Source organism: Bos mutus, chromosome 1 (genome assembly GCF_027580195.1).
Source record: "Bos mutus isolate GX-2022 chromosome 1, NWIPB_WYAK_1.1, whole genome shotgun sequence".
Taxonomy (NCBI): Eukaryota; Metazoa; Chordata; class Mammalia; order Artiodactyla; family Bovidae; genus Bos; species Bos mutus.
In genome coordinates, this window is record NC_091617.1 from 43,487,093 (window position 1) to 43,515,067 (window position 27,975).

The 27,975-nt window shown below is 42.6% G+C and overlaps 1 protein-coding gene across 1 annotated transcript in view; it reads left to right on the forward strand.

The window, feature by feature from the left end:
- The window catches only part of LOC102267230 (cell cycle control protein 50C), a 32,081-nt gene extending 4,472 nt beyond the window's left edge, over positions 1-27,609 (forward strand). Inside the window, exons 3-8 of the mRNA XM_070368311.1 lie at positions 2,591-2,701; positions 10,114-10,215; positions 11,478-11,565; positions 11,962-12,102; positions 22,173-22,382; positions 25,076-27,609. Coding sequence (XP_070224412.1) covers positions 2,591-2,701; positions 10,114-10,215; positions 11,478-11,565; positions 11,962-12,102; positions 22,173-22,382; positions 25,076-25,263 — 840 coding nt within the window. The 3' untranslated portion in view covers positions 25,264-27,609. The remainder of the gene's footprint in view (positions 1-2,590; positions 2,702-10,113; positions 10,216-11,477; positions 11,566-11,961; positions 12,103-22,172; positions 22,383-25,075) is intronic.
- Positions 27,610-27,975: the final 366 nt, after the last annotated feature.

The following is a 27,975-nucleotide window of genomic DNA, read 5'->3' on the forward strand; positions in this document are numbered from 1 at the left end:
GCCAAGTCTGGCAACACTGATTTAACATTCATGAGTATATGAACATGCTCAGAGTGCTTTTGGGTGTGCAGGTGAGTAAACTCCAAGTAAGAGTCAATTCCTGCCTTCAGTGAGCTAATGATAGAGTAAGCAAGACAGTGGGTGCCAAGAACAGAGAGCTCAGCTGCGGCTGGCTTGTTTGCTGTATCCACAACCTTTTTCTTGCATGTTCCCAGTGCATAGCAGGCACTCACTTATTGAAAGAACGGATTTGGGCAAACAGTGGGACTTCAAAGAAGAAAAATATTTCAGGTCCCACTCCTCCCACCAACACATCCTGCTGTGTTGCCTTTCCCCTGAAATGTTCTGCTCTCCCCTCCCACTCCTGGCAGCTTGGCTTCCGAGTGGCCCTAAGTCCTCTTGAGTCCTCCAGTGTGATCATGTAAACCGCCAGGCCCTACCATGTGGCAGAGGCCAAAATGGCAGGAGGAAAATAAGCTTGCCGTGTTGAAGGCAATTGCAAAGTAATTGGTTACAAGGCTGATATTCATTTCCACAGAGCTCATCCTGTTTACTTTTCCATTTTATTCTTCACCAACCCCTTTCTTTCTCATTCTTCCCCTCCTCTTCCCATGTCCTTCCAGCTTCCTCCCTTCTGAGCACCCATCCCCACCCACTATGAAGTGCAGCCTCCATCACAAGGCAGCCATTGCTGAATGATGTCACCTTATATGTGAGAGGAGAACCTCACCCCATGGTTGGCAAGGCCACTCTGCAAGCAAGTTTCAACAGAATGGTTTAATCATGATTTTAAGAGGATTTTTCAATCAGCTGTTCTTTTAAGCCACTTCAGCTAGGACTGTTTCTAAACATTTTGTTTTTATACAGAAAAACCAGAAGCCACCCATGGAGTGTGATCGTCTATTGCACATGAAAGTGTTTCATTATAAGGGGTGATGAGATGAAGCATGTATCTCAGGCCAGTGTTGTCAACACACACTTAGTAGAAGAGTTCTGAGCTGGTTTTTCTCTTCTCAGTCAGCCCTGAGGCACAACAAGAAAGTGCCCTTTTTGCAATTCACTTTAAGCAAGAATGATAATTCCCGCCTCTCCAAAATTCTATGAGGAGCAGGCTATGATCTTTGCTGTCATTTTAGAGCTACACGCTTACAGAAGCACTCATGCAGCAAAGTAGATTAAACACGTTGATTTTTGATATGTTTTCCTCATAAAATTTTTAGAGCTAGAAAGCACATTGGATGTCATCTACTCAAAAATTTATTCATCAACAAAGACACTTTTTCTGTTTTGGCATTATAGAACTCTCACAAGAATCCGTGAAGTACAATGTACACTACTACAGTGAGCTCACACATCAATTCATTGCTAGTCAAAATGGTGCTGGTGAACAAAATGTGGGCCCTGGAGGTTAAGTATTGAACTCAATATCAGAGACTGGATGGACACAGTTCCGTGCGCTAGCTCTCAATTAGATACAGCCCTGTTCTTTATTGCTTGTAAAAAATTAGAATGCAGTTTCACAAACAGAAAAGGGGTCAGTATTTTTAAAAATAATAGTGTAAGTTTTTCTGCATACTTAAAGAATGATTTAAGTAAGTATAAGCAACTGAGTACAATCAAGTAGCCTTTTGGCTAATCTTTAATTTAGTATTCACACTTCACCCCTTTGCCTCCAAACACCCAGTGGCTTTGCAAGTATTTAAAGTTCCTTCTTTCTTATTAGTCTTCTCTCCCAAAGAATCTAAAATCTGATTGGTAATTTACTGGGAAGAAAGCCAATCCCTGTTCCTCTCCGGTCCCCAGACTCTTCTAATTACTCCTCAGCACGGGTGAGGGAAAAGCAGAAGCTGCCAGCAGCACCCACACCACCCCCGGGTGCCCAAGATGAGTGTTCCCCGGAGCAGAAGGGAAATGCGTGGCCCCATGGCCTCTCTCTGAGCCTCCTTTCCCAACTCTCCTTCCAACTCCATCTTCACGTCACTGAGTGGAGCCAGAGCTCACAGGATTTGCCCACGTGGGACACACTACCCTTTTTTTTAGAGTCCACTTATTCCATTTTGCACAGAATTTAACTTTTACAGAACGTAACAACAATTTTTAAAACAATTGTTTCACATAACTCTACATTTCTGAAACACTTCTTTTTCTATGTTTGGTCATTTTCAATAACTTCCTCAAGACACCATGCAGAAGAATTCACTAGTATAAGTATTTTCCATATGATAACATGGAAAAGCAGTGGAGTGACTTCCCCATAAAGCTGATTAGACCTGGGCCATGGGCCCAGTTCTCCTGAGTCACTGGCTAATACTTTCCTAATGGTGACTTCTTACGATGGAGGTGTAAGCCTTCATCACAACAGGCTAAACATGCAGTAGAAACCCTGAACTCCAGTACATGGCAGAATACTGCCGGGAGCCAAAATGAAAGGGGGCCCACTCCTCCTGCGCATCCAGGGAGCTGCCCTTGGTTCACATCCCAGACAGCGTGCCCTCGACCCCGCGAGCCTGGTGACTTGAGTAGACAGGATTTTAAGTTGTGTACTCACATCCCTTTTTAATTAAGAATCATTCTTTTCCCTGTCTGACAGATTAATTATACAGAAAAATGTGCAACTTGTGCAAAACTGCGGGAAGAGGCCACTAATTTTGACAAAGAATGCAACTGCTCTATTTCCTTTTACCTTCCACAGAAAATGGAGGTGAGATTCAGGAGCCTTCATTTGGCTCTATGCTGTTCTGTTCCTAATTAACACATGGCAGTGAGTTTGTGATCTCCACCAAATGCTTTCCAAAGTTGAAAATACAAAAAAGTAAAGCAGGGTGGGAATGGCAGCAGGTCTTATAAAGTATTGAGTTTGTGTGCAACTCTCTTCCCTACCCATTTTTTCTCCCCTTGGAATTTTCATTCTTCTCCTTTGTGTCTAAATTTCCAGATTCTTTACTTACTCAACTTTGTAACATAATTCTTAACATCAGTCAAACAGATTGTATGGCAAGTGTCAGCACAGGAGGAGACCATAGAAATCTCTGAATCTGGCCATTCGTTTTATAGTGAGAAAATTAATGGGTTGAGAGGTTAAGTGACTTGGCCAAGGTCACACACTGAGTTAGTGTCAAGGGTCACACACCTGGTGGGACTCTCCTTGGGCCCCTCTCCAAGTCGTTCTTTGCATGCAGTTGGCTAATCCCTAAGGCGACTCTTGCCTGGCTGTCAGACACTGTGAGAAATGCCGAAGAAATATTAAGAGCTGTCCCTGCTCTTGCGCTGATTAAAGTCTCGTGTTAGTCCAGGTCTTCCTGAGAACCAGATGCCAGGACAGGATTAGACACGCCAGAGATGTACCGAGGGAACTGCCTGCCTTGGAAAATATGGAGAAGGCTGGGAGAGCTGTCGAACCACAGCACAGCTCCCACCCCTCGGGGAAGGAGCAGGAAGGGGAGAAGGAAGGCTGGAGGGACAGAGGAAGAGAAGGGTAGAGAGACAGGGTGAATAGGAGGGAGGAGGGAAGGAAGGTGTCAGATGCAGTGTATGCTTCTGAAAGTTTCAGCAAGGCCAACGGAGAGTCCTTGCCTCAGGATCACTATTGCTGAGCCACTGGCTGGGACCAGCCATGGGAAGTATGACCTCAGTGCAAACACAGGACGACCTCAGAGCACGGGCACCGCGTGGTCCCTTGATTCCACTTCCTGCAGTTAGGAGATCAAGAGGCTCCTTTTCAGGGCCTCCACAGTCTTTCTAGGTGGCAAAGATACGATCAAATGAAAATGTGTTTCCTTCAACTTTTCAAAGATCCTGCCCCTTGTGTCCACACCTCTCCCCTGACAGTGCCGTCCTCCATAAACTGCCTCATTCCCTCTTCTTCCCCTGCTGAGAGATTCTGCGTGGGAGTCTTCCCTTGTGGGCAGGACTTCTCTTGAGTTAATCACTGACCATCCCATCCTCAAGGCCCTGCTTCCTTCCCAAACCAGACTTGGCATCATCTCCTGAGAAAATCCTCCTTACTTCTGGGAAAGACTCCTTATTTCTGGGAAAGATCTCATCACCAAGACTCAAAATTCTCTTCCTTAACTCCATCCTGCCTGCCCCTTTCTCATCCACACCTCTGATGTGTAAGCATTGTTCTATATTCCGTGTCTCTCGCAACCACTTTGTCCCTCCAGTTTCTTGGCATCACCCTAGTTCAGGCCCTCCTGGTCTTTTGCCACAGCAGCCTTAACTGCACTTCTAGCCTTTGGCTTCTCCTATTTGTCTCCCATTGTTATTTGCAGAAACGGTAGATCACGCCCTGCACCCCCTCAAAATGTGCACTCTTTCAGATTGCTTTTCGACACCTGAGGACCAACTACCTTTTCATCTTTATCTCTGCAAGAGACCTTGTACTCCTGCCAAACTGACCAGTTTGCTTTGCCACGATACAACTCTCTATGTTCTTGCTGTTCTTTTGCCTAGAAAGTCTCTCCTCTCACTTGCACTTGTAAGATCTCACTAGTTTTGAGCCCCTAATATCACCCCCAGTATTCCCTGAGCCTCCTTTTCACTCATGCCTCCAGCAAGAATTTGCCCACATTTGTGTTCTGGGAGCGCTGTTTCCTCTCCTCTGATGGACTTACAGTCACCCGTGTAATATCCTGTACTCACTTCCACTATTCACAGGAACCTCCCTGAGGACAGGGACCGTGCTTGACATGCCACACCACAACTGCACACCCGCTCATCTCTGCACTGCATACTCCGCCTTCCCGCTTGCAGCCACAGGTGAACCACCCATGCTCCCATCTGAAGGCTCACCTCTCCACTTGTGCGGTAGATGCCAGTCTTTCTTGCCTTTATAAGGATTTAACTCAGCAGTTCTCACTTCTCATACATCATCAACTTTCCTGTCTACGGGATAATTCCCACCAGCACTCAGACACATTGTTTCACCTATCTTAAAAAAAACACAAATATTTACTTTGCTTATTTGGCTGTGCAGGATCTTAGTTGCAGCATGTGAACTCTTAGCTGTGGCATGTGGGATCTAGTTCCCTAGCCAGGGAGCAAACCCAGGCCCCCTGAATTGGGAGCACAGAGTCTTAGCCACTGGACCACCAGGGAAGTCCCTCACCTATCTTTATCTCTTCTATTCTCCCAAATTTCCCAGCCTGCTATCTGCCCATTTCTTTCCTCAGATTAGCAGGAAAAGTCGCCAGAGGAGTCATCTGTCGTGGCTACTTCTAATTCCTCTCATTCTCTCACTCAGTGAAACTGCAGTTACCTGTGACTTCCTCCTGGACAAATCCAGGGCTCAGTCCTCGGGGCCTTGTCACCCACTACACACAGGTGGTCACTCCCTCTTCCTTGACACATCTGCTTCTCTCAGAGATCTTACTCCCTTGGTTTTCCTACTTCCGCTCTGACTGCCCTTCTTTGGTTCCTTTGCTGTTCTCTTGTTTCCCCCAGACCCATTCTGTGGAGAGCTTCGGGGCTCTAGTCTTGGTCTTTAGACTTCTCTTCTCTGTCTGCACTCACTTGCTAGGAAACAGCATCTACCGCCTAGATTTAAACACTCTCTATCACCAACGCTCTCTTTTCTTTCCCTATCCCAATCATCTCTTCCAATATCCACACTTGTATTTCCAGCTGCCTTCCTGGTGTCACTATTCAACTGTCTAATAGCTATCTGAAGCTTAATGTTTCTAAAACTGAATGAATATCCGCTTTTTCCCCTTACCTATTCCATGCCCTCCCCCCAAAAAGTACACCATTCCAACCTACAGACTTCTCAATCTCGGTTGGCAACAACTCTGTCCTTCTGATGCTCAGGCTTAAAGCCCAGGGTCATTCTTGACTACTTTCTTTCTCTCCAGCTCACCTCCAATCCATCCTCTGGGCTCTACCTTTGGAATATATCCAGAATCTGCTTACCTCTACCCACCTCTGCTGCTGCTCTCAGCTCCACACCCACCTCTCACCTGGATTTCTGCAACAGCTTCCTACCAGATCTCCCCGTTATATCCAAATCTTGAATAACAGCCAGACTGAACTTTTTAAACCGTTGAGTCCCATCATGTTATTCCTCTGCTCAAAAAGCCCTGCAATGGCTTCTCTTTCCACTCCATGAAAAACCGCAAGTCCTTCCAAGGCCTTACATGATCTGACTACTTATTTCCTCTCTAACCTCCTCTCTCCATTCTCTTCCTTACCCACTCTCTGACCACAGTGGGCTCTTTGTTCCACAGACAAGTCAGGCATTCTCTTCGTCCGCATGCCTGGCATCCCCTCGGCTAACGCCCCTGCTGCCTTCAGGTCCTGCTTGGCTCAGTTATCAGCTAACCATCCAATTTCATACTGCTGCCTGCCTACTCACCCTGCCCCTGCACTCCTGATTCATATTGCTGCTGCTGCTGCTAAGTCGCTTCAGTCATGATTCATATTACCTTGCTGTAATTTCCATTTTTTCCACAATGCTTATCACCTTCAAACTTACCATATAAATGAACAGATTATTATACGTATGGTTTATTGTCTGTCTTTCACCTACAACTGGTCTCCCCAGGTGGTGCTAGAGGTAAAGAACCCACCTGCCAATGCAGGAGACATTGGGTTCAACTCCTGGGTCAGGAAGATCCCCTGGAGGAGGGCATGGCAACCCACTCCAGAGGAGTGGGCTCCTCCCACAGAGGACCCTGGTGGGCTGTGGTGCATAGGGTTGCAGAGTTGGACACAACTGAGCAACTTAGCATGCGCGCTCACCTGTAACTATGTCTGGCAGCCTGTAGTTTCTCAGTTAATGGTTTTGGGTGAACATAAGAACCTTTGCTTCCTCCACAGTGCATAGCACAATATACACAGTAGGCGCTGAAATGTTAATGAATGGAAAAAAGATAAAGTGCTTAATGTTATGGCTTTATGCTCGAGGAAGCTTTGATTCTATGTGTCCCTTTCCCCCTTGATCCCAGATGAAATCATGTTGGCATCAGTAATAGTATGAGTACAACTATATCTTTAATCATTTTTTGAGTAATTCAGATGGAAATTGTATGGAAATTACTGAATCACTGGTCACATGTACCATGACCTTTATTTTCAGCCTGCCCTGGGTTCCAGCTCCCATCTTTCATACTCATCCTCTTAAAGGTCCTTAGGGTGAGGCCAAATTTGCATAGCATAAGAGAATCAGTACTTGGGTTGTAAGTGATGTGTATATAAAGTCCATGGGGAAGTTTTATATCTGTGTTCTTTTGTTAGAGGTCAAAATTCTAGCTGTCTACAGTTGTGTCCCTTCTTGCCTTCCTCAACTCACCATGCTACCACCACCCAAAAGTAAAGTTAGCACTGCCTTTTTTTTTTTCATTCTTAAAACATTAGACATTTATTCTCTCATAATTCTAGAAATCAGAAATCTGAAATCAAGGTGTCAGCAGGATTGGTTTCTTCTTAGGGGCTCAGTGTGCTTTTTTGAAGGAAAAAATCCAAACGATAAAGCCTTAAAAGGCTTCAGCTTCCCATCTGTCTGTGTCCTTTGAAATCCTAAAGGCAAATAAGTGTTCCCAGCTGCTGACCATTCCTTTCAGACAGAGTCTTTCTCGTAAAAATCTAACCAAACTGTTCAGGGCAACCGCAGGGCCTTCACCTCGCCAGGTCACACACATCACACACGCTAGACGACAGATCCATGCAAGACTCTCGGCCTCGAACTAGGAATCCTGCACTGAGGAAAAGAAACACCACACAGTGCATTCGCCTCCGGGACTAATCAGAAAGATGCAGTCAACGAGGCCTTATAAAGTCTTGGACAAAGGCTCACTGAAACAAGTTTATGAAAAACACTCCTGTCTCTAAAGTGTGAGTGTTCACTATCTATTTTGTCCTGTTTATATGAATATATAACCTTAAGTAAGTAGAATTCTCTTCTTAGCTCCCAAGAAAATGTATGGCAAGTTCCATTCCATGGACTTCCTATTTTCTGTAGTTATGGGTCATCAATAGAGGTTACCTCTCTGTGTGAGGAAATGTAATCCATCGTTCCCACTATGCCTGACTTGTTTGCCTTCACATCCATGCTGTCTGTTTATGATGTTGCAACCTGCCTCTTTGTCAGGGCCCAGCATCTCCCCTTCTCAGTGTCCCAGAGACTTTTCTCTTACCAGGGACTAAGCTCTTCAGGCTTTGTGGTTTTCTGTCACTGGCCACACTTCCTATGACCTTTATTTTCAGCCTGCCCTGGGTCCCAGATCCCATCTCCCATACTCATCCTCTTAAAGGTCCTTAGGGCAAGGGCAAATTTGCATAGCATAAGAGAATCAATTGGCTCAGGGAACTGTAAAGGAATACTTTTGTATTTCTAGGACTGAATATAGCACCTAACATTTAGGAGTCACTTAATAAAAACTTAGACCTTCATAGTTTTAGATGCATGCCTTTATTATTTTGGAGATAGGTATTATATTATTTGGGGCTTCCCTGGTGGCTCAGATGGTAAAGACTCTGCCGGCAAAGCAAGAGAACTGGGTTTGACTTCTGGGTCAAGAAGATCCCCTGGAGAAAGGAATGGCTACCCACTCCAGTATTCTTGCCTGGAGAATTCCATAGACAGAGGAGGGCTGTAGGGCTGGAGGGCTATAGTAAGTAGCTACACTAGACAGTTACATTTGCATCATATGTGCTGTTAGTAAAATCAGTACCAAGCCCTCCTAGAGAAGGGCCCTGGTCTGTCACCACAAAGGTAGAAGCATGATGGTAGCCTGTAAAAGGGCAGTCTCGTGGCAGCATCCATGACAAGGCATATCTCTCGTGGCACTGGGACTACTTATTGCTAAGATGAAAATCATCTTTCTTCTAGATTAGTGAACTATTCCATCTTTTTGTCCATAACAAATGGATCACCATTTCTTGATCAAGTGTTACATCCCATGGGTCTGTGTTAGATCCTAAGATAAAAGGACAACACTGGAGCTGGGTTTATGTCTGTGGACAGTGGGCGCAGCGCTGGAGCTGAGTTTATGGACAGTGGGCACAGCCCTGGAGCCAGGTTTATGTCTGTGGACAGTGGGCACAGCCGAGGAGCCGGGTTTGTGGACAGTGGTCACCGTGCTGGAGTTGGGTTTATGTCTGTAGACAGTGGGCACAGCCCTGGAGCTGGGTTTATGGACAGTGGGCACAGTGCTGAAGCTGGGTTTTTGTCTCTGGACAGTGGGCGCAGCACTGGAGCCGGGTTTATGGACAATGGTCACCGTGCTGGAGTTGGGTTTATGTCTGTGGACAGTGGGCACAGCCTTGGAGCTGGGTTTATGGACAGTGGGCGCAGCACTGGAGCCGGGTTTATGGACAGTGGTCACCATGCTGGAGTTGGGTTTATGTCTGTGGACAGTGGGCACAGCCCTGGAGTCGGGTTTATGTCTCTGGACAGTGGGCGCAGCACTGGAGCTGGGTTTATGTCTGTGGACAGTGGGCACAGCCCTGGAAACAGGTTTATGTCTGTGGACAGTGGGCACAGCCCTGGAAACAGGTTTATGTCTGTGGACAGTGGGCACAGCCCTGGAGCCGGGTTTTTGTCTGTGGACAGTGGGCACAGCCCTGGAGCTGGGTTTATGTCTCTGGACAGTGGGCGCAGCACTGGAGCCGGGTTTATGGACAGTGAGTGCAGCCCTGGAGTCGGCTTTTTGTCTTTGGACAGTGGGCGCATGCACCTAAATATGCTTAGTGGCTCCAATTTTAAATTATGTTTCATGGATTTGCTTTGAAACTACGTGAACTTGATGCTTACCACAACCCCTAGGCAAAGCATCTTTCTTAGTGTTTGGGGGAAATATTTGAAGAATCAAATTTTATGTTTTGAGAATACAAAGCCTAGTTATAAATTTTTTTTCAAGGCAGGAATGTAGTACCCCTTACATAAACATTAAAAATAAGTTATTTACTCATTTTAATAATTCTGTATATACTATATACTAGGATTTTTCCAACATTGATTTTTAAAAACAATTTCTTGGGTTTCTATTTGAAATAAGGAAACTTTCAGTTCCCAATCAATATTTTTGGTACTACTTATATTTAACAAATCCCATCCATGTGTGTTAATATTTCCATTTATTTTTCTTTCTTCTTATATCTTGATGTTCTCCTCCACAGGGTAATGTTTATCTGTACTATAAATTGTATGGCTTCTATCAGAACCTCTATCGGTATATTCTGTCCAGAAGTAATATCCAGCTGGTGGGTACAGATGTAAAGGTAGGGCTTTATTAAATTTGGTATGATACTCTTTGTGTGTTTTTTTTTAACCAGATAGATCTTTCAGTCTAAAAGAGCGTATGGAAAATAAACTCAAAAGCTAAGGTTTTACAAGACAGAAATGCTCCTTTCATTCTTTTGTGAACTGAAGGAGCTGAGTACTCAGGATAACTGCTGTTGAGAATGAGCCCTTTCCCTCCTCAGAACAGGAATGCGAGTCTTCTCCAGTGAGATGGTTATCCTTTCATGTGTCACCCATTTTTTAGTTTAACAACATCTTATATTAAAGCCAGATTCATAGTGGACTGCCCAAGTCTTGGTGACAATGAATGTGTCAGAAGGGCAAATCTTCAAGCACCTTTGCAACCACAATTCAGGATTTGTTTCTGTTAATAAGTTGATGGCATACTGGAGCTGCTTCAAACAGTAGAGCGTTTGCTTCTTTGAATGACATATCAAATAGATTTCAGTATTATTTTTGCACACTTGATTTCTGTAGTTTTCTTTAAACTTCCCCGTTTTAGTGGATGGGTGCACCAACAATTTTGACAGTAACCTTGAGTGGTTCATCTCCGTCCGGTTCACTCTGTGTCCACCACTGTCTTTTTTTATAACTGGGGCCTTCAGGCAGCCTAGTTTAAGGACACTGGGCTCTACTTGATTGAATAAAAGCCTTTGGTTTACTGAATATCCTTTCAGACTTAATATTACAAAACTTGACTCTAGGTAGATGATATTCAACATACTGGCAATAAAAGCTAAAGGAAACCTTTTCTATACTGACACTATATAAAAGGGATAACCAAATGGTTTTTAGCAGCCATTCTTTTTAAAATATATTCTGGTAGGTAGGTGGATTTCCCTGTGGTCTGTCATCCAGCTGTAGACTCAATTTATATAGTTTTTAGAACATATTATACTACAATAAGAAAAACTTCTTAAAATGTATTCCAATGTAGGCTTAGTGTGGTATTTAGCACAGCCAGGAAAGTACAATTTCTTCCTGCAGACATATTCAGTATGCTATGTACTGTTAATGAGGAAAGAAACTACACACATGTGTATACACACATAAATATCTTCAAAACACAAACATTTTCTAGCCTAGGTGAGCCAGAAGCCTGGGAACAACAGGCAGTGGTCCCTAATCTCAGTCTGTGCCAATGGATCAGTGTGGGTTGGTTTATATTGCCAGTGTTTTCACTTGCAGCATTGTTAAGAGTTTACCAAAATCAGGTATTCCTGTGTCATTTCTCCTCCAGGATGTTAGAAACTGTGCTCCATTCAGAACCTCTGACAATGGGCTCCCCATCGCTCCTTGTGGTGCAATTGCCAACAGCATGTTCAATGGTAGGTGACTTTTTCTGTCTCCAGCATCTTTCCTTTCATAAGTGTGTAAAACCTAATGTCCAGAAGATTACTCCTGCAGCTGAGTGGCAGGTTGCTTTTTTTAATGTTTGTGTACATTATCCACTGATTTATACTTCATTGGCAAGTAAGTTCTTCACCAGAGATCTGAAGTAGTCGGGAAACATGAGTTAGTTAAATGGAGCCTAAGAGTATTTCTCAATAATCGGGGCCTTAGAAAGAAAAGGAATCGCCTTCTGATTCCAGCGTCTATGGCATGCAGGCATGTGAAGAGTCTTCTCAAACCCTGCTTTTTCAGCTGTGTCTGATTGTGCACTTCCAAGCGTGGCAAAAATGCTTGCCTGAATCTCTTAACACAGTCTTTAATTTCCCCCACAGACACCATTGTTCTTTGGTACAACTTTAATTCATCTACACATATCAGAGTCCCAATGGTAAGGACTGAAACTGCATGGTGGACAGACAAGTATGTCAAGTTTCAGAATCCAGCTTTCCAAAATCTTTCTAGTGCATTTGCAGGTAAGATTCATATATTAGCTCAGTATTCTTTACAGTACTCTTTATGGAAACTGGTTTTGATGTGTGGGGGGATGTTTATGATTCCTCCTTCTTTACTTCTTTTTTGATCACCTTTGTTAACTTTTCCTGCCTGTGAGCACCTCCATCACATACCTATCAGAAACACAAAATGATTGGTACCCTGGTTCCTTCTAGATTACCATGATGAAAAAGGCAGTGTTTTAAGAAACTTGTTCCTTCATCTATAATTAGAGTGATCATATAATTTACTGTCCAAACTAGTGCACTCTTGAGAGTGAAAGAGGTCACAGGAATAACTAAAGTTACATATTTATTAGAAAGTGGTATTTATTGACCACCAAAATTGATATTACCATATTGATGGGCCGATAAAATAATTCTATTATAAATTATTTTTTAAAATACAATTCTTTCAAAAGTTGAAAGAATATATCTGTGTACATTAAACCAACTTTAAAAATGTTTTAAATATTATCTAAATGCTAAAAGATAAAAGAATAATTATTCTGGATATGGAGTCACATACTTTAATCAGTTTCTTGGCCATGTAAGTCTTAATTACATGCCCCTGTATTTTTCTAATGAAAATTTTGAATTTTTGTGGGAAAAAAATTCACAAAATTATCTACAATCTTTTTCTTTTTTTCCCCAAATGGCCCCACTTGAGGCTTTTTGTTTTTGTTTTCATAATTATTACGCATGCTAGAATCACACAGAGTGGCTGTTGCAACTTTGCTCTGACTCCACAGTGGGGCAGGTGGTAGCTACAGGGGTCACTTGTTTTGTGTGGCCTCTGGCGGTGGCTAGATGTGAGGGGTTAGAGGTAGGCAGGTTAGCAAAGCCCCAGGAATCCTTCACATAGTACACCTTTACCTGTAGTAACTTGGGTCTTTAGAGATCTCCTACTCCATTTTTCTTTCCTTTCCAAATCTTCCCATTTCCCTGCTTGTGGCTCCTTGAACCTCTTTCACTTCTGCTTCTTATGGTTCTAGACTAGATGATGAAGGAAACTTTTCCTTGTCCCTCATCATGCACTAACATGGAAGCAGCTATTTAGGTCTGCCTAGACTTCCCTTTCACTTTTCACTTTCATGCATTGGAGAAGGAAATGGCAACCCACTCCGGTGTTCTTGCCTGGAGAATCCCAGGGATGGGGGAGCCTGGTGGGCTGCCATCTCAGGGGTCGCACAGAGTCGGACACGACTGAAGTGACTTAGCAGCAGCAGCAGCAGCAGCAGCAGCAGGGGAAAGAGAGACTCCAGGTCCCACTGTGGCTTAGTTCATAGGAGGACTAAGCGGACATGAAGGGGAAAGAATGCTATCTGAAATGAGAATGTTGTAACTAGCGCAACAGTGTATATGCCCCACCCTACTCTGAAGGCTTTTCCCTCCCTCCCACATTGCCAGGGGTCCCTCTCTCAACCTTAAAACCTCTTGTTCTTCAGCCTCAAAGGGCAGGCATAGGCACTGTGTATAGGAGCTACACCTCCAGGAGAAAATGGTCCACCCTTAGACAAGGGACTGCCTGTTGAATTCATCTTCCCCATGCTCCTTGTGGGCTTTCCTGGTGTTTCAGTGATAAAGAATCCTCCTGCCAGTGCAGGAGACTAAGGAGATGCCTGATGGACCCTGGGCCAGAAGATCCCCTGGAGGAGAAATGGCAACCTTCTCCAATATTCTTGCCTTGCAGAGTCCCATGGACAGAGGAGCCTGGCAGGCTATACAGTCTGTGGGGTCACAAAGAGTCCCAGGACTGAGCGACTGAGCGCACACACACTCTCACGTTACACACACACACATGTTCCACACACACACGTTCCTTGTGCCTCTACAGCTAAGGGGCCAGAGATGGCTTGACTGGGCAGAGAAAATAATGTCTAAGGGTTGAACATGCCTCACCCAGCGGCTAGAGGGACCAAGAGACACAGATTCGTGGGAGTCAGAGCCGTGGAGAGGGAAGAGAAGGGAGCAGAGTGAAGGGTAAGGCTAGTTATCCCGGAGCTGGGATCCTTCTTTTCTGCAATGGCCGGAACTTACCCCCAACAGCGAGGGCAGCCTTCTGTTTCTGGTGCCGGCAGCTCAGTGTCAGTCCTCCCCTCCTCCTCCTCACCCTTCTTGGCATGACCAACTCTCCCCTTTTCCTCTGGGACAGGTGCCTGGTTGGTGGTGAGGATTTTTTTTTGCTGTTAAGCTCGCTCGCGGGCGCGGCTCGTGCAGGGGAGACGGGGCTGCACGAGTGAGGGCCTCTGAGGCTGGGTCGCCGCTGAGGAGGCGAGGAGAATTAGCGCGGAGAGCCGCCGCTCCACTGCTCGCACGCGGCTCCAGGCGCGCAGATCCCCGCCGGCGGTCCTCTTCGGACCCTGTCCTGTCTGCGCCGCAATCTTTTTTGAAGCGCATTTTATGGTTAATCATTTTCAACTGTAGCACCTCCAGTTGATCCTTCTCCTTTGGCCATATTTTTTTTAAGAAAATATCTATAGGTGGTGAGATACCTGTTACGCTCACAGTCATTTTACTAAATGGAGGATATTCTCATTTTCAATTCTTTTGTATTAGAATATGCTAGTATCGCAACCCAAATGTTTTTATAGGCAAGGTCTTTTTTTTTCCTTCACTTCATTTTTTTTTTCTATGATTTTTAAAATGTGTTACTAGTTTTAGATGGTACGAAATCTTAGACTTTCTGGGTATCATTTAATTCTCATCGAGAAGAAAATTTGATCTTATTAAAATAGGAGCTCCATCAAAATATTTTTCACATAAGTTGAGATTTTCCAAAACACAATTATAGAATTTAAAAATTAAATCTTGTATACATTTTGAACTATCATTATATGATATGATCATTATATAATATGTTAAATTGTTCCCTTGCTTTCATAGGGGTAAATTTCAGTACCTTCTTGTTTGCAAACTTGATTTTTGATAATTACAATTAACTATACCTTCAAACGGAAAAGGCAATGGCACCCCACTCCAGTACTCTTGTCTGGAAAATCCCATGGACCGAGGAGCCTGGTAGGCTGCAGTCCATGGGGTCGCTAAGAGTCGGACACGACTGAGTGACTTCACTTTCACTTTTCACTTTCATGCATTGAAGAAGGAAATGGCAACCCACTCCAGTGTTCTTGCCTGGAGAATCCCAGGGACGCGGGGAAGCCTGGTGGGCTGCCGTCTATGGGGTCGCACAGAGTCCGACACGACTGAAGTGACTTAGCAGCAGACCTTCATAAACTAAGATTTCTGGCATTCCACATTTAGAATATTTTGTCTAAAACTTTTCAGCTATTTTGAATAAAATTTCACCAAAAGTTAGAGGGCTCATTTACCAAGAAAAAGTTCAGGCTAATTGTAGGACTCATCATTTGATACAGAAAATAGCTCTTTGAAGGCTCAAAGATTTCTAAAATTTTGACTGATGATGTGTAGCGAAGACAGACCACAAGTCCTACCAGCTGAACCGTCTCTTTAACATCTTTGTCCTTGTAAAAACTTCGCAGCTCACTTTCTCTGTGACTATAAAAAAAACATTTTAATTTGCATAATTACAGCTCTCTTGATTAACAAAATATTATAGCTTGTTTGGATATAGTTATTAATTATATTTCACAACCAATTTTAAGCCCCATCTCTCCATAAATTTCTTAATTTACTAAGAACATTTTCTTTACTCTGCCTGTACTCTACCAAATTTGCATTTATATTGTCACTATAAAACCAAAAAATTTACACTTGATTGTTGAATATTTTAACTGAATTTATAGCAATATTTATAACTGTGTCAGAATTTTTGTCTTCCAGTATTGAATATTGAAAATCTTTGCTTTGATTACATGAAAAATCAAAGATGAATACATTTGAAAAGACTGATGTAAAACTGGCTTCATTTAACCGTTTACAAGGTTCTTTATGTGATTACAAAGCCCAAACATTAACACTTTCCTTTGATTACAAAAAAACATTTTTTAATGACACTAGACAGAAACGTATTTGATCTAAATGAAAAGTCATGTTCACATAATGGTATATAAATGAACTTTCTGTAGCTACATGAGGTAAAGCACTGTTCTGAATTCACTCTTTTAAAAATAAGTGCAAACTTTTGAAGTAGATTCTGATATTCTTCAGCAGATTTATATCTTTTGATTTTCACCTAATCATTGATATCATGATGGTTCCTGTGGTAGGGAGTAAATGTTAACCAACATTGCAAGTATCACATTCATCTACTTCCTTGAAAAAATTGTACTTAATTTTTCATTGAACATGTGTGTTCGTTTTTTAGCTCTTCTCAGCTAAAAGAATTTACTAGCAAATAAAAAAATGGATACTGAACAATAAAAGTTATATTTTTACACCATATAATAAATAATGCTATTGCAAGAGAGTTCCAACTACTCTCAGCAAGGCTGCTCAGTATCTGTTTTTCACACTATTCTCACACTATATTTTTTTCACACTATATATTTTCACACTATCTGTATTTCACACTATGTCCATGCAACATAAACTGCAACATCCCACTTTTCCTACTAAGCCCAATGACTGCAGCCTGGCAGCTTCATATTAATACATCACACAGATTAAAACAGAGGCTGTGGTCTAACCGGCTGTACTGCGAAACAGTGGCAAGGGTCATGGGGATATGTTATGTTCTGCTGTGGAAAGCCTCTGGTTATCTTTCATCAATAACATGTTAAAGTAAGTACTCTTGTTCACCACATATAGGTATCTCTCACTACTAGCTAAGACCATGACTAGAATAGGAAGGATGAAATTATACTTACATTATTCGCTTGGGATAAATGCTAAATCAGATGAGATAATGGCCAACAGACATAAACTGGGACTGTCCTAGGCAAACTGGCAGGTGTGCGCACTGTATCTGTAATTAAACTCCTAGAAAGGACCTTGGCAACATGCTATTGTTTTGTCTTACCATAACCACAGCCATGTAACATAAAGCATCCTTGGCTATCTCCCACTGCACTTTGTTCTTAACTTCTGTTGTAGGAGTTACCATGTTTGTCTGTAATTATCTGTCTGAATGCTTGTCATTCCCATTTGGTATGTTAATTCCTTGAGGAAAAGGATTAGATCTCATACAATTTTAAATCCCTGGTGCTTGATACAAGTGAGCAATCAAGAAATGCTTATTGTTGAGTGAATGGAGGGATACCAAGGACCCAGCTGAACTTGGAAAATGAAAGAAATTGGTTCTTCCTATACTATGCTTCTCACACTCTCTGGAGACATGGGATAGGGTGGGATTGGAGGTTGGTAAGGAAAGGCATGTTTGAACCTGCATTTTTCACTCCGTTGGTGATTTGGATGTCGTTGGTCCACAGGACACATTGTCTTGGAGCGTGAGCTCTGGCTAAAATAAAGAGAGTGTGTGGTCCATGTGCAGGCATGCCTGCCAAGTCCCTTCAGTCATGTCTGACTCTTTGCAGCCCCATAGACTATAGCCTGCCAGGCTCCTCTGTCTGTGGGATTCTCCAGGCCAGAATACTGAAGTGGGTTGCCATGCCCTCCTCCAAGAGATCTTCCAGACTCAGAAATTGAACCCACATTTCCTGCGTCTCCTGCATTGCAGGTGGATTCTTGACCAATGAGCTACCACATGCAGGCACCAAAGACAATTTCAATGTCAATCAAAATTCTTCCATCAACAACCATTGAAGTCTTTGGGACAGCCAACGTCTCCACAATTTTTGGAGAGGAAGTTTCTCAGCAAAGGGTTATTTCCAGAGGAAGTATAAGTCTACAAACAGAATTCAGCAGATTAATCCAACCAAACTTAGCACATGCCTTTATAAGCACTATAGCCCATGCTTAGAAATAAGACTGTGTTTCTTTTAAGAGAAAATAGTCAGTGGTCAGAGTTAAGAAAGAATGGTTCCTTACAAATAGTAGAACCATTTTTATAGAAGTGAAAGGCTCACTGAACAACTTCTTGTTGACTATTTCAAAATTCAGAATGCTTTTTACTTCTGTCAACTTTCATCATAATCGCTCATCCCTTTACCAAGCATTTATTGAATACCTACCATGTGCCAGGGATTGGACTAAATGACAATGAAACCACAATGAGGAAGACATTGAACTCAAGAGTCTGCTGTCCAGTGGGAGAGAGACATGGCTGCCACTGTAAAGCGGGAAGTAGAGGAGGAGAATAAACTCAGCAGACTGGACTCGAGGCGCCAGCCCTCCAGCCCAAGCACCCGCTCCCAGACCCACCAGGCTTCCTGGCTTTAGAACAGGCTTGCCACACCTCTGCTCTCCACCTTCTCCCTTCTACCAATTCCTCTTCCTTGCTTCCAACTTCACGCTCTTAGGCACAGGTCTGCAGGGAATATCTGTGTAACGCAATCTTCATGCACTTCCCATGATCATTTCCGTAGAATACAGTCCTAGAAGTAGAATTCCTGGGCTAAAATATATGCAAAATACATTTAATCTTTTGCTGCTTGTTACTAGATTACCAAAGATGTCATTAATCCATGCATCTATCTGCTCTGTACAAGAATTCCCATTTCCACTGCCTCATGAGTGTTTTTCATTCTTTTTTTTTTTTTTTTTCTTCCAATTTTATTTTATTTTTAAACTTTACATAATTGTATTAGTTTTGCCAAATATCAAAATGAATCCGCCACAGGTATACATGTGTTCCCCATCCCGAACCCTCCTCCCTCCTCCCTCCCCCATACCATCCCTCTGGGCCGTCCCAGTGCACCAGCCCCAAGCATCCAGCATCATGCATCGAACCTGGACTGGCAACTCGTTTCCTACATGATATTTTACATGTTTCATTGCCATTCTCCCAAATCTTCCCACCCTCTCCCTCTCCCACAGAGTCCATAAGACTGTTCTATACATCAGTGTCTCTTTTGCTGTCTCTGTACACAGGGTTATCGTTACCATCTTTCTAAATTCCATATATATGTGTTAGTATACTGTATTTATGTTTTTCCTTCTGGCTTACTTCACTCTGTATAATAGGCTCCAGTTTCATCCACCTCATTAGAACTGATTCAAATGTATTCTTTTTAATGGCTGAGTAATACTCCATTGTGTATATGTACCACAGCTTTCTTATCCATTCATCTGCTGATGGACATCTAGGTTGCTTCCATGTCTTGGCTATTATAAACAGTGCTGCGATGAAACATTGGGGTACACGTGTCTCTTTCCTTCTGGTTTCCTCAGTGTGTATGCCTAGCAGTGGGGTTGCTGGATCATAAGGCAGTTCTATTTCCAGTTTTTTAAGGAATCTCCACACTGTTCTCCATAGTGGCTGTACTAGTTTGCATTCCCACCAACAGTGTAAGAGGGTTCCCTTTTCTCCACACCCTCTCCAGCATTTATTATTTGTAGACTTTTGGATCGCAGCCATTCTGACTGGTGTGAAATGGTACCTCATAGTGGTTTTGATTTGCATTTCTCTGATAATGAGTGATGTTGAGCATCTTTTCATGTGTTTGTTAGCCATCTGTATGTCTTTTTGGGAGAAATGTCTATTTAGTTCTTTGGCCCATTTTTTGATTGGGTCGTTTATTTTTCTGGAGTTGAGCTGTAGGAGTTGCTTGTATATTTTTGAGATTAGTTGTTTGTCAGTTGCTTCATTTGCTATTATTTTCTCCCATTCTGAAGGCTGTCTTTTCACCTTGCTAATAGTTTCCTTTGATGTGCAGAAGCTTTTAAGGTTAATTAGGTCCCATTTGTTTATTTTTGCTTTTATTTCCAATATTCTGGGAGGTGGGTCATAGAGGATCCTGCTGTGATGTATGTCGGAGAGTGTTTTGCCTATGTTCTCCTCTAGGAGTTTTATAGTTTCTGGTCTTATGTTTAGATCTTTAATCCATTTTGAGTTTATTTTTGTGTATGGTGTTAGAAAGTGGTCCAGTTTCATTCTTTTTACAAGTGGTTGACCAGATTTCCCAGCACCACTTGTTAAAGAGATTGTCTTTAATCCATTGTATATTCTTGCCTCCTTTGTCGAAGATAAGGTGTCTATATGTCGTGGATTTATCTCTGGGCTTTCTATTTTATTCCATTGATCAATATTTCTGTCTTTGTGCCAGTACCATACTGTCTTGATAACTGTGGCTTTGTAGTAGAGCCTGAAGTCAGGTAGGTTGATTCCTCCAGTTCCATTCTTCTTTCTCAAGATCGCTTTGGCTATTCGAGGTTTTTTGTATTTCCATACAAATTGTGAAATTATTTGTTCTAGCTCTGTGAAGAATACTGTTGGTAGCTTGATAGGGATTGCGTTGAATCTATAAATTGCTTTGGGTAGTATACTCATTTTCACTATATTGATTCTTCCAATCCATGAACATGGTATATTTCTCCATCTATTAGTGTCCTCTTTGATTTCTTTCACCAGTGTTTTATAGTTTTCTATATATAGGTCTTTAGTTTCTTTAGGTAGATATATTCCTAAGTATTTTATTCTTTCCGTTGCAATGGTGAATGGAATTGTTTCCTTAATTTCTTTTCTGTTTTCTCATTATTAGTGTATAGGAATGCAAGGGATTTCTGTGTGTTGATTTTATATCCTGCAACTTTACTGTAGTCATTGATTATTTCTAGTAATTTTCTGGTGGACTCTTTAGGGTTTTCTATGTAGAGGATCATGTCATCTGCAAATAGTGAGAGTTTTACTTCTTCTTTTCCAATTTGGATTCCTTTTATTTCTTTTTCTGCTCTGATTGCTGTGGCCAAAACTTCCAAAACTATGTTGAATAGTAATGGTGAAAGTGGGCACCCTTGTCTTGTTCCTGACTTTAGAGGAAATGCTTTCAATTTTTCACCATTGAGGATAATGTTTGCAGTGGGTTTGTCATATATAGCTTTTATTATGTTGAGGTATGTTCCTTCTATTCCTGCTTTCTGGAGAGTTTTTATCATAAATGGATGTTGAATTTTGTCAAAGGCTTTCTCTGCATCTATTGAGATAATCATATGGTTTTTATTTTTCAATTTGTTAATGTGGTGTATTACATTGATTGATTTATGGATATCATTCTTTTTTTCATTAAATATTAGCCCATTTTGAGGTGAAATGGTATCTTGTTTTAATTTGTTCTCCACATTACCAGTGAAGTTAAAGAAAATATACATTACCCATGATGCTCTCATTGAGTACCAACCACCACTATTATTTTGCTGTACCTATTTTTTCAATGCATTGTTATGCATTTAATATAGTTGAATATGGGCTTCCCTCATGGTTCAGATGGTAAAGAATCCACCCTCAATGCGGGAGACCTAGGTTCAATCCCTGGGTTGGGAAGATCTCCTGGAAGAGGGCATGGCAACCCACTCCAGTATTCCTGCCTGGAGAATCCCCATGGCCAGAGGAGCCTGCCGGGCTATAGTCCATGGGGTTGCAAAGAGTTGGGCACAACTAAGTGACTAAGCACAGCACAGCACATAGTTGGATAAATAATACACATACAATATGATATTCTGCTTTTTTTTAACCCTATAACAGTATCATCAGCATTCCCTGACCCCGACATTTCCTTGGAGTCTTTATAACTATTATCTTTTTAAAATTGTATTATTTTATTTATATAATTGTTTATTTTTGACTGCGCTAAGTCAAAACTCTTCATTGCTGCAAACGAGCCTCTCTCTAGTTGTATCAAGCAGGGCCTGCTCTCTAGACGCAGTTCACAAGCTTTTCATCGCAGTGGCTTCTCTTGTTACAGAGCAAGGCTCTAGAGCAGGAGGGCTTCCGTAGTTGTGGCACATGGGTTCAGTTGCTCGGTGGCATGTGGGATCGTCCCAGATTAGGGATACAACCTGTGTCTCCTGCCCTGGCAGGCGGATTCTTTATTCCTGAGCCAACAGGGAAGCCCTATAATCATTGTCTTTAAAGGTTGCATATTCATGTAGCTTACACACACATACTTTAAAAAAAAAAAAGTGTAATTTCAATTCCTCAAGAATATGAAAGTTGTTTCATTCTCTACATTTTAAGAAAGACTGAAGGCGGTAGATGGTTTTTCTCAACCACATCCATTATTAACTTTCCACAGGAACTGCAAAGCCTCCGAACTGGCCTAAGCCTGTCTATGAACTAGATGAAAATGACCCAGGGAACAACGGCTTCATCAATGATGACTTCATCGTGTGGATGCGGACAGCCGCCTTTCCCAATTTCAAGAAACTGTACCGCCGACTCCATCGAATAGGCAATTTTACCGAAGGCTTACCTGCTGGTAGCTATAGTTTCATCATAAACTACAGTATCCTTTTATTCCAGGGCTGAGGGAAAATCAGGGTCCATCTGCATACTAGTTATTGAACTATTTCATTCTATACTTCTCTATTCTCCAATCAAATCTATATATACTGTAAAAGAAATACATATTTACCTTATAGGCAATACTGTCACTCCATCACCACATAGCTATTTGTCTCTACTTTATATATAATCAAATGTGCACTTTTTTTAAGGAGTAACAGTAGCAACATTAGGTAAGCAGGTATGGGTAAGGAAGGAAGGACTGTTTCTTCCCTAGGAGAAAAATTAAGTAACACTGGGCCTAGAGATCTAAAACAATGAGGAGAAGCCTGTTATAGAGGATGGGATGACATGGAGGACCCTGGAAATAAAGATAGGATTATGAAGAAGTAGATTTGAATATGGACTAAAAACAGTGAAAACTGAGAGGGCCATGGTAGAAGCTTTTATTTTAGGCAGAAGTCTCATGGGCCTAGGGAGCAGCTCTGGATTCAGGTTGGGTTCCTCCAGCCCACGTGAGCTGCACCACCAGCTCTGCACTGAGGATGCCGAGCTCTTCCTCTACTGGTACGAAGCCAGTTAGCAGGCTCCAAGGCCTTGGTTGTGGACATATGGCCCACGTTAGGAGACAGACTTGAATATGAGATTCTGAGTGTTCTCAGTTACTTTAAAAATGTAAATGTCACGCTTGACTTAAGAACAAAAAGTTCTTAACTTCAAAATGACACCAAACACTATCTTTATATATATATATGTATATATATATATATATTTTTTTTTTTTTACATATAATTTGTACTAACTCTGGTCTTCAAATTTAGGTTTCAAGTCCCTTCCTGATTCTCTCTGAGGCAGAATTCTCCCAGAGGCAGGTCTTTCCAGGACTTGTACACAGTTTTGAGACGTCAGCCCATCAGGCATCAGCACCCCCCTGGCGTCTCAGGGCCACTGGAGTTTTTCAGGCGACCCCCAGCAGGCTGGAGGATCTGAACACCAAACTCTCCACCTCTTTTGTTTCTTTACCACTCAAGGAGTTTGACTGAAACACTCCTGGGTCAGTGAATGATGATATGTATTCCAGTTCCCTGCTCCATCTTTTCTTCTTTTCTGTCCTAGAGCAGAGGTTTCCTCCCTGACACAGGAGTGGGGATGTTCCTTGGGCAGAGAGACCTCCACTGAAGAGACACCATCTCTGCCTCTTGGCTTATTGCCTCCTTTTGTTTACTGACCAGGAGTATGGTTGCCTTCAGCTGTTCCTTTAGCATGGTCCCTAATGCTAGTCTGTGCAAAGGAAAGTCAGAAATTGCTATCTGTGTGTACAGATCAAAGACCAGGCCATAGAACCTTACCTTTTCAATAGGATTTCAGCACCCCTCTCTCTCCCTCCTAGAAAATTTGAGACTGAAAGTTGCTCAAAGTAGTCTTTCAAGTTGGACCTTCAGTTCTCATCAGCTTTTTCTGTGATGACCCTACCAGTAAAGCAGTTAGGGTAGCAATCAAGACACAGGGGAAAAAAGCCCATTGGGCACTGGTGCTCTCACAAGGCACTGCAGTGAGTTTAAGGCTGATGGAAAGAGGGAGTCCACTTTCAAACGAAGGAGACAGTTTCTCTGCGTGAAACATGCTCTCCTTGGATGTGTTTATTCACAGTAAACTTTTAATGCTGACAACTCTCCAACCTAAATCTTTAGCAACAGAACTTCAGTCCTGAGCTTCAGCTCATACCACCTATGTTGAACCCTAGTGTGAGTATTTCCCGTCCAGCCTCACGGCCTGGCTAATATGTAGAGAACTAAGTCTGAGCTGCAGATAGTTCTACCACTGATCCCGTGTGAGGAGAAGACCCTCTTAACGAAACAAGGGGAGTGGGAGAGAAAAGAATCAGAGGGCTAGTTGAGGACCTGCACCCAAGGAGCCCAGGGACCTAGTGACCACGAGGAATTTTGACAGAAAAGAAAGCAAACTAGCTTTCCTAACAAGTTTCTTTGTGCCTTTAAATAGCATGTTGCCAAGTGATTTGAGGCCTTTTAAGAGCTTTGCTGGGAAATGCCGTTGCTATGAGAAGCCTTTATTTGTTTATTAGTTTGGTTTACAAAAAGCACCAGATGTTTAAAAACCTCAGGCCACATGCATAATCAAAATGACATCATTCAAATGCTAATGATAGCAAAGCCACTTCAAACACTTTCTCCCTAGCAGGGAGGGAGGCTGCCTTTTCAAATCTTGAATACACCACCAAAAATGTTTTGCCATCTCTCTCACTACTTTTTTGTTCTACACGCCTCTTGAAGAATTTTCCCTGAGGTACAAATTTAAACCTTAGCCTCTAAAGGACTTGAGCCTACCCTGGGTGTCCTGATCCACAAACACAAATTTTGGCTTGCTGCACAATCTGTCTATATAGGCTCTTCATTTCCTTGGGTTTGTAAATTAACTATATTTGTTCATATTATTGAGTTATCTGTAAGTCATTCAGATCTATTTGTGTCAGTTTATTTCATAAATTACAACTATGTAGAGGGAAGGCTTGTTTTTACTTAGTTTCCAGCAAGATAAAACATACTGCTTGGTAAAGATTGGGCTAAATGAAATTGAATAGTCAACCATTTATTACCAACAAAAACAGCAATATTAGGTGTAGAGGTGGGGCTGAGAAGTGCTGAGACAGAGCCTTAACAAATTTTCTTTCCTTAGACTTTCCCGTGAGCAGGTTTCAAGGACAAAAAGCAATTGTTCTTTCTACCCTGACGTGGAGTGGAGGCAGTAGCCTTTTCTTAGCCCTCGCCTATCTGGTGACAGGAGCTGTGACTTTGTTGGCCTCCTTTTCCATGATGGCACTTCACCTGAAGCTGAAAGAAAGGAAAACGTTCTTCCTCCAGTAGTAAAGTCAAGCGTTAAAAAGAAAAACAGAAAATACAGAAATGGACAGTGAAGTAATGGAGCCAAAGATCTCAAAATGGGTTATTCTACCAAGGGGAACTGGACTGACTGACCAAGTACTCTTCCAGAGAGATATGTAATAAGAGTTTCAAAGTAAAGATAAAGAAGGGGAGGAGGCATGATTAGGTATAGTAAAATGTCCTTGGAATGGGGAGGATAAATCATCCTTGAGCTCTAAACCAAGTCTCGGGTATTTATTTGAAGCCCTTGTGCCTAAAAATAGGTGAATGCCTAGGAGGGCAGCATCACCAGATGAGAGGAAGCAAACCTGGGGCCCCAAGATTAAGTGAGTCCTTTTAACCATCAGTCAGGCTCAGACCATGAGCCTTCGTTGGCTGGTTGAAATTATAGACTCCCCAGCAACAATTTTTGATCACTGAATTGAACAATCAGGGTGATTTTTGGAAATGGATTCATTCAATGTTCTCCTCTTTCTGTGAGTCAAAATGAAGTTTTCTTACTAAGAGTAAGCCAAGTGAAGGTTATGGCAGTAGTCCTCACAGCACCCAAAATACATCAATACACCAAAAAGAAAGTCTAGGAATTTTCCTAAAGCTACCCATGAGGCCAAAAGAGAAGTACTGAAAGTGACTGATGCTCTCAAAAGCTGTACCCAGCATGTGAGGGTGCAGCACAGTTCTGAAACTTACATCAGAATGACGTTCTCTAGAACGTGGGTGGTGACGCGGATTTTTGATTCTTGAATTATACATTTTGAGGGAGTTGTTAGGGTCCATCTTAAAAGATTTGAAGTCCTGCTAAAGGCCACTTTAAAGGAGACTGAACAGCATGCAGCTGACCCTTGAACAGCACAGGAGTTAGTGGCGCAGACCCCCATGCCATCAAGAATCCACCTATAAATTTACAGTTGGCCATTAATACCTGTGGTTCTATCGATACATCCACGGATGCAACCAACTGTGGATCATGTAGTACTGAAATGTTTATTGAAAAAAATCCCTGAGTAGACACTTGCACTCCAAACCTGTGTTGTTCGAGGATCAGCTGTACTTGGTCAAGCTGGCAGGGCAGGAGACTTGCTAGATCTGCATAACTAGATAACCAGCGTACTGTAAAAAACATGTCTATATATTATTTTTATTTTTTGAGGTTGGGGGAAGCTTTACTCTATGGTGACTCTAAGAGCAGAATTTTCGTTGTTCTCTTTAGCAGCCAAGAAAGCATTTCTTTGCTGCAACTTTCTGTGTTCACCAAATGGTCAAGTACTTTTCCAAAAAAACCAAAATGGTTTCAGGTACCAACCACTGACCTCACCTGACCAGGTTGTGGTAGGCTGAGTAATGCCCACTGCAAAGATACCCACATCCTCATCCCTGGAACCTGTGAGTGTGACCTTGTACCCAGAAGACACTTTGTGTGGGTGTGTGCTCAGTCTCTCAGTCGTGTCCAACTCTCTGTGACCCCATGGACTGTAGCCTGCCAGGCGCAGGCTTTTTTCCATGGGATTTTCCGGGCAAGAATATTGCAGTGGGATCTTCTCAGGCATGGGATTTTCCGGGCAAGAAAGTTGGAGTGGGATCTTCCCAGGCATGGGATTTTCCGGGCAAGAATATTTTGAGTGGGATCTTCCCTGCCCAGGGATTGAACCTGCATCTCTTGCATCTGCTGCATGGGCAGGCAGACTCTTGACCACTGTGCCACCTCGGAAGCCCAGAAGACAGTTTGCAGTTGTGCTTGAGCTAAGGATACTGACATGGGGAGACTGTACTGGATTATTTGTGTGGGCCTAATGCAATCATAAGGGTCCTTATAAAAGTGAGGCAGGAGATCAGAGGAGTAGGGGGGACGTGTCTATGGAATCAAGAGGTTGGGGTGGTACAAAGAAGGAGTTGTGATCCAAAGAACGCAAGCAGCCTCTAGAAGCTGAAAAAAGCAAGAGACACAAACTGCTAAAAGTCCTACTGACACCTAACTTTGAGAGCTCTGACCTCTAGAACTGTAAGAAAATTAATTTATGTTGTTTTTAGCACAAGTATGGTAAGTTGTTACAGTAGTGATAGAAAACCAATATATTAATACCATGGATTAGCAATGCTCTGGTCATCTGAACGATTGTGGTTTCTTGAGCTTAGGTGACCTGTCCAGGTCAGAGAGCTAGGAAGGAACAGCGCTCACACAGGAACCAAACCCAGCAACTTCAGACTCTGGGCTCTCGCCCCTTCAGTCCACACTCCTCAGTTATGATGTTGATTGGAAAAAGTCATGAAGACATCTGTTACATCTCAGTCTTGTTTGTCAGCTTATAAAGTGCTGTATTAGTCAAGGTTCTCCAGAGAAACAGATTGGAGGTGTGTGTGAGTGTGTGTGTGTGTGTGTGTGTGTGTGCAGGGAGATTTATTTTCAGGAAATGGCTTTCATGATTATGGGGGCTTGGCAAGTGCAAAATCTGATGGGGAAGACTAGCAGGCTGGATATTTAAGAAATAGTCGCAGTTCAAGCCAGAAGACCGTCTGCTAGAACTCCAGGAGGAATTGGTGTTGCAAGTGGAGCCCAAAGTATGTCAGCTGGAGAATTCCTTTGTTCAGGGGAGGTTAGCACTCTGTACTACAGGCCTTCCATTGACTGCATGAGACCCACTCACATTATGGAGGGCAATCTACTTTACTCAGTTGACTGATTTAAATATAAATCTC